Source organism: Esox lucius, chromosome 3, assembly GCF_011004845.1.
Source record: "Esox lucius isolate fEsoLuc1 chromosome 3, fEsoLuc1.pri, whole genome shotgun sequence".
Lineage (NCBI taxonomy): Eukaryota > Metazoa > Chordata > Actinopteri > Esociformes > Esocidae > Esox > Esox lucius.
In genome coordinates this window covers 16,234,013-16,246,204 of record NC_047571.1, presented here as the reverse complement: position 1 = coordinate 16,246,204, position 12,192 = coordinate 16,234,013, and the positions used below count along the sequence as shown (strand labels likewise).

Sequence of the window (12,192 nt, the reverse complement as noted above, 5' to 3'; positions counted from 1 at the left end):
CTGTCTTTACTGACGCCAAAACAGAGTAGAGGTTTTGTGGAGTAATAGCAGAGTGCTGCACTAGACTCTGTCTCTAGGAATGCATGGGCGTCTCCAGTAGATGTGCAGAGTCCTTTTGAGGGATGTGAAACTAGGACAGTTGAACTAGATTGGATATGGTGTGGAAGTTAACTAGTTAAACTACAGCGAATGCAGCGTGAAACTAAAATCACCAAACTGCATTTAATTCAGTGAAAGCTAAAACTGTTAAACCACATTAACTGCAGTGCACAACTAAAGCAGGCAAACTACCCTGAGTGCGATGCGAGACTAAAACAGTTGAACCAGATTGAATGCGGTGTGGAACTAAAATAACACTAAACTTTTCCTGCTGATGGGTCTGATTTACTGTAGGTCGTACGGTACCAAGGGAGATCAAAGTGAAGCTGGGTTTTATTAAAGCCATAACCACCCCTTGTCTCTCTGGTCCTCTCCCAGTGCCGACTATAGACGATGTCTCCTTCTCCTCCGTCCTGCCGGAGACCACCACTCTCTTCACCAGCACCACCTCCACAGTCAAAGGCCCGGTCAACACAACGGCACCAGCAGACCCCAGGGACGGGAGGGAGAGAGACCAGGGCAACCCAGCAGAGGAACCCCGTGGTACTGATGACCCCGCTGCCCCAGAGATACCCCCCACCCCCAGGCGCTTCTGTGAGGGAACAATGAGGAGGGGCATTGCCTGGCCCCAGACACATACTGGAGCCACCGTGGAGAGACCCTGTCCCAAAGGAACCAGAGGTACTGTACTACAGGATATATAGGACTAGGTGTTTGGGGAGGTGTGGGAGGGTGCTGTACTACAGGATTCAGGACTAGATGTTTGGGAGGGTGCTGTACTACAGGATACAGGACTAGATGTTTGGGAGGGTACTGTACTACAGGATACAGGACTAGGTGTTTGGGAGGGTGCTGTACTACAGGATTCAGGACTAGATGTTTGGGAGGGTGCTGTACTACAGGATACAGGACTAGATGTTTGGGAGGGTACTGTACTACAGGATACAGGACTAGGTGTTTGTGGAGGTGTGGGAGGATGCTGTACTACAGGATCTAGGACTAGGTGTTTGGGACGGTGCTGTACTACAGGTTACAGGACTAGATGTTTGGGAGGGTGCTGTACTACATGATATAGGACTAGGTTTTTGGGGAGGTGTGGGAGGGTGCAGCTGTGTTTGAGAGAGCGTTTTCTCTGTGTATGCATGTGTTAATGATTGTTTTTACACACTGTCACTTATATTACATAAGACACCAAGTTGTGAATATCATTACATATGGGGTTGCAAACAGCCTGGTTAGCAGATGATTGAAAGGTTAGTGGTTTGAATCCCTGTCAAGAATAAATGAATTCTCTTGCAATATTTAACCCAGAATTGCACCTGTAAGTTGCGCTGGAATAGTGTGTCTGCTAAATTACTAAATTTTGATCTAGAACCTGTCATGTTATTGTTACTTCAATTTAATGGAATTATAATGTATTGAATGCAGACATGCATGATGCTGGAGTTAAACCTAGCTACAGTAGGAAACACTATTGTACCACTTTGGTAACCCTGGTCATTGACAAACAGAATACAATTACACAGTAAAGAGCATCTTGTGGTGACTATATTCATCAGGAACCAGTAATTCCATTCGAAGGAGACAAACTCTAATTCCTAAAGTATGATACTGAAATGTATTTCAATATCCTATGGTTCAATCTCCACTGTCAGACAATGGAAACCAGAAAGTTGCCTTCCTGGTTTATAATAATCAGCCATGTTTCGAAGGTGACGAGTTTGCCTGACCTATTTTTCGTTTTTCTTTGTTATATAACGTGCTCAAGGTGGCGGTGGTCAGCAATATCAGAAAGTTAAACAAATAAGTCTACATGTATTCCACATTGAATTCCACAATGAATAACCAGTTGTGTTTGTTGTGTGTCCCTGCAGGCATCGCCTCTTACTTCTGCACGGTGACCGGAGGGACCTGGAACCCAAAGGGACCCGACCTTAGCAACTGCACCTCTCACTGGGTCGCACAAGTGGCACAAAAGGTTGGTCAACAAAGTCCTCCCATGGTGACAGCGAGTGCAGGGACCAAACAAAACGTTAGCTCCCCTCTACGTTACCTGAAAGATCATGATGCTTCTGCTTCCTTCATGGCGTCAAGTTGGTGGCGAAACATTGGTGAAAAGAAGGGTTTGCCCGAGCGTTGCCTATTCACTGAGTTGAGTCAAAGGTTGTAGACAAAATCCACATTCAATGCACATTTCTCTGTTTGCATTCTTCTCGCCCACTGTGCATTGCTCTCTGTGGTGTTGGCCTATAGCTGGCAGCATTAATATTGATTTGAGTTTAATTCAGTATGCGTCTGTAGACTTTTCTCTCAATGTCACACCTACTGTCCATATTCGTGATGCCGGGCTGTTTTCCCCACACTAAATCACTGGTATGATTGTTACCACATAGTTCCTTAGTCAGTACCATGGAAGGCAAGGCAATGAACAAATAACAATTTCAATCAGCAGTAAAATCTAAAACTAGCATTGTGTCTTCAACTCCAGATCAGGAGTGGCGAGAACGCTGCTAACCTAGCCAATGAGCTGGCCCGCCACACTCAGGGTCCGGTGTTCGCCGGTGACGTTAGCTCCTCGGTGCGCCTCATGGAGCAGCTGGTGGACATCCTGGACGCTCAGCTCCAGGAGCTACGGCCTAGCGAGAAGGACTCGGCTGGGCGCAGCTTCAACAAGGTGACATTTTAGCCCATTTACCGGCATCGCTTAAGTGCATTTGAGTATTATTGGACCCTGGGTAGACTAGATGGTCTCGGAGCCATATTCTGTACTGCATCTCTCCTTTCCTCCTTTCCTCCCTGCCCCTCCTGCTGCGCCTCCAGGGGCCTCTATCCACCGGGCCTCTATCCACCCCTCAGCTCAACCTTTAACCTTTCACAGATGAAGCCTGTTTAAATTACGACAGAAAGAAGAAAGTGCTAGATAGACTTATCTTGGTTTGCGTAAACGTTTCCATAGCTTCTGAATTTACACCAGCGAGTTCGAGATGTACCACGCAGGATTGTGGCCGTCCATCGCGGGAAACTGTGCGCTGCACAGAAGCTTGATACGGTTTCCGACAGGATTGTCTTCAAACTGGCAAAACTCCAGGGATCTCTATAGAGAATGTGGCACACGCTACCTCAGAAGATGGCGTCTCGAGCTATCGATAACTGCAAGTTTACACGACCAAATAATCCAGAGTCTCGATACGTCTCAGAAAATGTAGCGTAACGTAAACAAGTCCCAATAAACTCTTTAGGCCCCACCTCTACCTCACACACACACACACACACACACACAATGCCTCCTGCCAGGTGAGGTGAGAGAGGGAGGAGGGGGGTGAGTGCGGTTGTGGTTGCATGGAGAGAGGAAGCTAATTCGGACACCAAACCCAACTCCACCTCTTCCTAGTAATTACCAGGTTCTGAAACGCAGCCTTCTCACCTGGCCACTAATGGGTAGCAGCCCCCCACTAGCCAACACAAAGACTAGCTCTCCTCTCCAGCACCAGCCGGGCAAGTACAGAGCTGCCTTTCCTGCCCCTCAGCTCTTACCGAGTCTCTGAGTAAAGGGCCCAAACACAGCCTAACTGTCAGTCATATGGAGGAATGATTGGCAGTTTTACAGTGCTATTCAGAGAGTAAAAGTTAAAGGTAACCTAAAAGCTAAATGGATTTTGGTCGGAAGACACGTGGGTAGTGTTTTGTTAGCTTTGGTTTAGCTAGAACTAGACTGGATTTGTCTCTCTGCATTCTTAGAAATGGGCTCCTGCAGCTACAACTAAATGTGAGAATAATGAACCAGTTTTTTTTTTGGCCTGAGACAGAGACAAACCAACAAAAGGTTCTAAAATAAAATCCAGAGCTGGCAGACTATTCTAACCTCAGTGCCATGGAATCTAATTGACCCGCTCTTGCTTTGTTTATTGTCTCAATGCTTTATGAAGCATTGTTAATGCAAAGCGTAGGAATCTAATCTCAGCATTTCCCCTTACAACACTATGCTAGGCAGCTCTGTCTGGGCCGACCAGCCCTTGTTATGTAAGCTAGATTTAGATACAGTTTCCGAAACACCGAAACCCATTTAGAATGTGTTGCATAATACAGTATATTATGAGCTTTTTATTTATATATGATCATTTCCTTCCTGGTTTGAGTTGGGTAGGTGGAGTATTTGAGGATTTATAAAGACTAAACTCTTTCTTTACTCTAAAGCTCTTTGATTCCTTATAATGTGTCTCTGATTCTTGATCCTCTCTTTGTGTTTTATAGCTTCAAAAGAGAGAAAGGACTTCCAGGGCATATATGAAGGTATACCTGTTGATTCCACACATACAGACCGATCTCTTAAGTTCTGCGTCCCATATGCACGTAAATGCATACTACCAAAGCGTCAATACGCGAACGCATAAGTCAACACATTTCGTAACGTAACGTGGACCTGGTGGGGGCTCTGCTGGCGCGGACCTGATGGAGACCTGCGTACATCTACTGTCTTCTGAATCATTCATCCTCACTAGGATGTGTTTCAAGAATGAAAATATTGTGCTTTTTAATAAACGTGAATCAACACTAATAAATAAATGCGTTAAATAGCGTCGTAGGCCTATATAATCCAGTGGACGAATTCCTAGTTTAGTCAGAATAACTACGAAAAGGTCCGGCAAACGGAATTAAATGTATTGACTTGGGCGTCGGATAACCGATACGTTGCCCACATGCCATTGTGTCCCAATACGACATAACTCTATTAGACACTACATACTCTATAGACACACACGTCTTTACCTGTTTAACAATCCACAGTATCCTCAATACCACGCATTAGTGTTGCTCTGTCTGTCTGTGATGATCTGCTGGCTTGTCTATATGCCCAACGCGTCCGCTTCTCCACCTGTCCTTATTCTTGCACACCTGCCAGCTTATCTGTCTGCCTGTGTGTCCGCTAGCCTGACGGTGTGTCCATCTACCCTCCGTCTCCCTGCCTTCTCTGTCTGTTTGCCTGTCAGTCTGTCTGGCCGTCCACCTGTCTGTAATGTCTTGGCTCATCCTTAACATCTCTCCTATGTCTTATCTCTCACTCTCTCTTCCTCTCTCCATCCCTCTGTTGTCTGCGCTCTGTCCGTCGCATGAGTAATTGCCTTCCCACGGCCATAATTGTACCTCCCTGTCAGCCCGGAGTGTGATCAAAGTGGCAGTGTACTCAGTTTTTCACTTGCTTACGTTTCACCATTCCCAGTCTCTCCTTGTTCTTCCTGTCGCTGCCAGAAGTGCCCATTTCGGTGTTTGTCTGATGGATTCATTTTCACTTCCATTAATGTGTTTGTGTTCATATTGGATTTGTTGGATCTTTTCATTCCTCTCATTCTCCATGTAATTTTTCCTTTCCACCGAGTTTATAATCTGAAAGCAGGTCCTGTTGAAAGAATGTCTCTGGGGTAAACAGGCCGCGGACCTTGCCTTGCCCCGCTCGACTCAGCCTTCTTAGACCACGCAATCTCTCTCATCAGTCTCTTTGTTTGACTGCTGGGATCATTCTTCACCATGATGAGTTAGGGATGTTTTTACTGAGCTCTCTTTTACTGTGAGAAACTGGAACACGTCTCCAGTAACTTCATTTAAGGCTGTCTTCTTTATGCATTACCATTCATCAATAGGCAATGTTAGTGAAGTCAGCAGTAGGACCAGCCATGCATTTCCTGCTTGCTGTGAGGGGTCTTGGGATTGGTGCGTGTTGTGATGTCAACCCAGGCTAACAGGTCATAAATTGCAGTTCCTCACTCTTCACACACACAAGGAGGTGATCACGAGGAGGAAGGAGCGTGGAGTGTTTCTGTGTTTATCTGGGGTGTAGTTTCATTACTGGGAAGGCCACGTGAGCATTTCTTCCTGACGGTTTCAGTGTAAACTTTACAGTTTAAAAGTGTTTGGAAAGATGTTGGACCTAGTGTATTTTAAAATATACAGAAGCTAAAACATGAAAGCAGACTGGAAGAATAGAACAATTCCAAAACCATGAATGTACCAGCGTTCATTTTCTATGGTTTCAGCAAAAGAAACTGTTAGCTGTGGAACAATTAATAGAATTTCAGGAAAAAAAACTGTTGCGATTGTGTAACTGAAAAGTCTCGGCTACATGGCAAAATATAAAATGATCTACACCGCCATGTTGGAAGCCTTTCAAATTCACCGAGCTAACCAAGACTTTTGCCACGCCACCCCGTCACACCAACCAGCTAAGCCCATTTCTTTTTGACCTAGAAAAAAGCCCTGACAGCGAGGGACTACAGGGTTTAATCCCCCAAATGGTTAATCCAGGCAACAGGGTAATTGTGCCTATGGTCAATTAGTATGTGTGGATGATAATCACAGCTCTGCACTAATTGGTACAGTAAGTGACTGTTGTTGTTTCCTAATTATAACTATAGTGTAGCTTGGGCCACTGCTGTGGTTAATGGCACCTGTGTTTAAATTGTCACTGGTTTATCTGGGCATGTGTTGATATGGATTTGTGGGGTAATTATTCCAATGACTATGTTTATCGGTGAGGCTGGTCTACCACTGCTGTGTGGACACGGATATTCTAAGACACACGGGTGTCATGAATTCTACTGCACGGAGTCACTGAGACCTCCATTTTGATCAACATATGACCTATCTGGGGAGGGGTTGCAAGGTTTTGCTGACTTAATGCTTATCAGCCATGCAGGAAATGAAAGGATTGTCATTGTAAATTGTGGAAGAACTGCTCCATTCATTTGAAAACATTTGGTTTGTGTTCTAACTTCCCCTCTGGCACTGGTTTGTTATTCAGAAGAAAAGACATTGGTTTAAACCAGGGCAATAGGGGAGGCAACTTCCTCTAGTTTATATTCTATGACCATCAAGCCATCCTTAAGTGATGCCTGTTAATTTGAATGCATCTTCCTCATTCTTCAATGCAGTGACCTTATTTATTTTATTTTGTTGTTGTTGTTGCTGTTGTCGTTGATCTTGCTTGTCCTTGCCTGTCATTAGCATCCCATGCCTTTCTTTCCTCCTCTCTGCCTCTATGCTGCCGACAGTTGTACAAGTTGAGGTTTAAAAAAAGCAACAAAAGTCTGACATTTGTCTTGTTTTCACGGATACAGGCCATTGTGGATACTGTTGACAACCTCTTTAGGCCAGAAGCCCTGAAGTCCTGGGCAGACATGAATTCCACGGAGCAAACGCACGCTGCCACTATGTTACTGGACACCCTGGAGGAAGGAGCCTTCGTCCTTGCTGACAACCTGATCGAGCCTGCAGTAGTCAAAATGCCTGCCGACAATATCAGTATGTTTTTTTCTCTCACTCTTGCCAGTCACTCATAAAAAGGAAAAAAAATAGGCGGACTCCTATATTTGCCAGTGACAATCCAGAGTTTTAATGATTATTTTCCTTTGAATTATCTCTACTTCTTGGAAGAAAAATTCCTCTGACCTCAGTAGTAAAATTGCCTTTTTTTTTATTCTACATTTTGTTATGTCCAAGGAACCGGAGGTTAACATTCACAACCATTCTGTAGAAACATACTGCCGTTCGGCCTCGGGGCTCCTGTTCAATTGGCTTATTCATTCTAGACACACAGATATTGAACCTGGACCCCTATTCCTCCAGGAGAGAGGCTTTTTAAAAATACCAGATTTAGTAGAAGTCACAGTAGGAGGTTTGATGTATCGCTTAATGCAGAGCAAGCAATGATTTCAAAGGCAGTTTATTAGCAATGTGATCTCGTTCTTTGAAGTCAGCTGTGTGCAGGGAACTGTCGTTTGTCCTACACAAGCCTCTTTGTTGCCATGGTTATGACTTCCTCACGTGGCGTTTTTGTTTTCTAGTTCATTGATTTCTAATCTGTTTCTTGCATTGTTAAGTAGGGCCATTGAATTTGTTCTGCGAGATGAACTGTCCAGTCATCAACTAAATTAACAGAATCATTTAATATGCGTTGTTGTAGCTTTATCCACTAACCTTCCTTCAACACTTTCCCAGTAAATTGTAATTAGACGGAGAAGAAATGGATTTAGTACCGCCAACTAATGCACAATTAAATGTTTTGTCTCTATACACCATGAATAGTTAGTTCATCATTGCAAACAATCTCTGTTTGTGCTTTTAGCACAGTAGTCCTCCACAACAAAGCTACTTCATTTGACTTAATTTGTATAATAGAGTGGAACTATCCTTATATCACCCCCGAATATGAGAGGACTGGTCATTCCTGATCCAGGGTCAGTCTGCCCTGCAGCTGGCCTGGTAAGAAGGAGGAGAGAAGCTAAAAAGATCCTCATTCCTAATTAACATAGTTGCCGGGATTCAGGCAGAAGCCCAAATGGCACTTCAAGGCGAACGTCAAGGGCAGGAGAAGAGAAATGAGAGGGGGAGGAGGACGTTAGGATAGAGAGGGATCGAGAGGAGGAAAGTAGCAGGTGAAGGAAAGGAGAAAAATGTCAGAGGGAGAATAATTCCTCATCTCGGTGTGTCAAAAGCGATCTGTAGTGAGGAAGTTGAAGCTGGTTCTGACGCAGGGAGTGTGCTGATACGTGTGTCCTCCTGACCTCACCGTAATTTCACACATCAAATAGAGAGTCAGAGCTCCACCCGCCACCCAGCAGCTGACAGCACGGGAGGGAGGGAGGGAGGCTGAGGGCTGGAGAGAGAAGTGGAGGGGGTGAGGGAGGGAGGGAGGGAGGCTGAGGGCTGGAGAGAGAAGTGGAGGGGGTGAGGGAGGGAGGCTGAGGGCTGGAGACAGAAGTGGAGGGGGTGAGGTAGGGACGGATAGGGAGAGAGGAATCTTGCAGGAATCTAGCAGGCTTTTGAGCGATTTGCTCACTGGCAAGGCCAGTGTTATCGGAACCCACAGGGGGGAGAAAAGGTAAAAGCCCAATGATATTTTTGATGTTCTGAATATTTGACATTCACGCTGCAGCAGGTTTTGTGTCGGGGGATTTCTCCCCCCTCCCCGTGGAACTCAGTTAAGGGGAGCAGATTAGTGATCTTTTTTCATAGTAAACAGCGCTGGACGGGATATTGACAATGAGATCAGGTTCAGGAGCTGGAACACTGGACATGGCTGCTCTCTGGTTTCACCCTTTCTGACCTTTATATGGGAGCTCTATTAAACAATGTTGCTATTGAAACGTGACCTAACACTAACGTATACCAACACTGTTCCCTTCTTCTCCCGCCCCACCCCATCCGCGGGCCTCCAGTTCTGGATGTGTACGTGCTCAGTACCGACGGCCAGGTGCAAGACTTCAGGTTCCCCCAGACCAGCAAGGGTGGGGCCTCCATTCAGCTGTCGGCCAACACGGTCAAAGTCAACAGTAAAAACGGTACGGGGGGGGGTGGGTGGATGTAATGAATGGAAGAATACAATGCATGTTGAGGCAGCGCAGCCCGCCAGTCAGAAGGCTCATTTCGTGTCTTATCTCATGACGATAGCAACGCGTTGTAGGGTTCGGTTCGGGGGGTGGGGGGTTGCTGAATGCAATTGTGTGTTTTTACAGCGACCTAAGCCAGTCATTCCAATTTTTTTAATTTTTTTATTCCAGGTGTTGCCAAGCTGGTGTTTGTCCTCTATAAGCACCTGGGCCAGTTCCTCAGTACGGAAAACGCCACCCTCCGCGGGGGAGGAGGGGGAGGACGTAACCTCTCGGACATGACCGTCAACTCACACATCCTGGCCGCCTCCATAACCAAGGAGTCCAGCCGCGTGTTTGTGTCTGACCCAGTCATCTTCACCCTGGAGCACCTCGACGTGAGTTCCACTTTCCCCGCCGAGAAAGCCCTGGAGCTCTGTTTCCGAGGAGGCAGCACGGTTCAATGCAGGGGGAGTAGTGGGAAAGGAAATGGCACTGTGGTCTTTAAAAGTTGGAAGATAAATACCAATGTTATAGGATATAAATGCAGCGTGAGCACGGCTGTAAAAGATACATAAACATCCCACCTGAAACTCCACGAGTTATCCATTTCTGTTAGTTTACATAGAAAACGCTACCAGGTTTATGTCATTTAATGATGGATGTCAATGTACAGTAATTGTTTATATTTGCACTTGGCATAGCAGACGGGGAGATTTCATCCGAAGCAGGCTAACACGAGGGCTTTCTAGTGCCTTCCAGTTCTTAGCTTTATGCTAGTGTAGTTTATTGCCAAAGCAACCTGTTCTGTCTGCCGTTTTTACTAGATGAAAAGTATCTAGGATTTATTGTGAGGAAGCATACTCTAAAATGAACAGGTTTAAACAATGTTGTTTGTCAATATAAAGAAATAAAAAATGTTGAATCAGTCTAGCCTCTCCACATGCCCCGAAAGATTTATTTAAAAGAAAAATATTTTAAAACAAAGAAAACAACAAAAAACAGGTGTACAAACTACATGACCATGTGGTCTTTTCCCTGAGCCCTCCGATTGCTCCCCCATTGCCCACCACCTGGCTTTCCATCCATCTCCTCCCCTAATCACCATTCCCGGAGTAAAATAACACAACAGGAAAGAGCAACAACCAAGAAAAACTAACAAGACATCCAGCCACACTAGGACCAACATTCAGCCAGTGCAGAAAAATAAACAGAACGAGACAGGACCGACATTTCCGATCATTTCATTGTATATAAATGCTCATAATTCTTTTGCTTATTGAGGCTTTCTGAAACCCTAACCGCAGGATCGATGGAACCGTGTTTGAATGTTTTCTTCGTGTTGTGCTTCACAGAAGGAGCACTACTACAACCCTAACTGCTCCTTCTGGAACTACTCTGAGAGGAGCATGATGGGCTACTGGTCCACACAGGGCTGCAAGCTCCTGGAAACCAACCAGAGCCACACCACCTGTTCCTGCAGTCACCTGACCAACTTTGCCATCCTCATGGCCCACCGGGGGAACATGGTGAGTTCGCCGCTTTGGCTCTAACGCTGTCCTGGTCGGACGTCCCCTACATTGTGTGTTGCCCTCTGAGTATGGTCCCGTTGAACAAAGCGCGGTGAGCGGTCACCTCTCAGATCAAAGCCCGAGCCCGGGCGCCTAAACCCTAGACACTTGTGTAAATCCGAGGCGTACAGGGGCTGGAGTTTTGATGGGAATGTGCAGGGGTTTTCACAACGCTCGTCCTCTGTGCAATTGTAGCCACACTGAGGACACCTGTCCAATCCTGTCAGATTTTCATAAGCCTGTATGGGGTGCAGGCTAGAGGTTAATTTGGCATTCAAGGACACTCGCGATTCTGCCCCCGTCCCGCCTCATTGTATGTAGTGTGCAGTAAGTATTTACAATGGCTAGAGTAAGATTGACAACTCAGAGACTGATTAGATTTTAGGCGAGGAGTTGAGGGGATGGGGGTTAGAAGAGGAATGCGGTTAGTTAATGTATGAGGGGAGAAACGGAAGGAGGCTGTCATTTACTTTGCCGGGAGCAAAAAAGGAAAAGATTGCAGGCATAAGATAGCTAGCTATACCATTATTGGAAATAAATTACATTTTACCTATGGTCCGTGACTAATAGCCTTCACGCACACGCACGTCTGTGGGAATCACACATAGCGAAACGTACACAGCAGCCCGGCGTCGCGCTTCTTTAATTTGCATTTCCACTCCACGATGTGAAGTGGGTGAGATCCATTTGCACGCAAAATGCAATTACAATCTAATTACATGATAAATATAATGTGCTGTGAGCATCAACCCGGTAATAAACGTGGAACATAAGTTTGTGGTTTATATAATAACATGTCCCGACTCATGAACTTCTCTCTCGTCTTCCCCTCGCAAACCCCAAACCTTAAAACCATTCACCACAAGGAGAAACCAGAGCCCAAGGGCTAAGCCTTCCCTCACTGTCACAGCAACCCCACTACGCACCTCAACTACAACTCCTTCTGGCCTGCCCTCCATAAAAAAATGACGCATCACGGAATGGATTAGCTCATTTTCAAACCGCCACCTCTGAGTGATATTGTGTATGTTGAAGTCTTCTATTTTAGCATATGGTCGTTATGTCGTCTACATATGTCCACATATTATATTGTGCTTATTTTCATGGGCTGTGACAGGCACTGTGATCAGCCCTTAATAGAGCTATCCCACACTATGTAACAA

The 12,192-nt window shown here is 45.6% G+C and overlaps 1 protein-coding gene across 14 annotated transcripts in view; it reads left to right on the top strand.

Moving 5' to 3' along the window:
• Positions 1-12,192, top strand: part of LOC105019322 (adhesion G protein-coupled receptor L2) — an 88,016-nt gene that overhangs the window by 54,027 nt on the left and 21,797 nt on the right. For 10 of the 14 annotated variants that reach the window (XM_010885402.3, XM_020045263.2, XM_020045251.2 and 7 more), the window contains 8 exons: positions 478-780; positions 1,974-2,077; positions 2,588-2,773; positions 4,351-4,389; positions 7,209-7,392; positions 9,309-9,431; positions 9,651-9,856; positions 10,814-10,987. In XM_010885402.3, coding sequence (XP_010883704.2) covers positions 478-780; positions 1,974-2,077; positions 2,588-2,773; positions 4,351-4,389; positions 7,209-7,392; positions 9,309-9,431; positions 9,651-9,856; positions 10,814-10,987 — 1,319 coding nt within the window. The remainder of the gene's footprint in view (positions 1-477; positions 781-1,973; positions 2,078-2,587; positions 2,774-4,350; positions 4,390-7,208; positions 7,393-9,308; positions 9,432-9,650; positions 9,857-10,813; positions 10,988-12,192) is intronic. The other 4 variants (XM_020045257.2, XM_010885431.4, XM_029116521.2 and 1 more) reach the window with 1 other exon arrangement.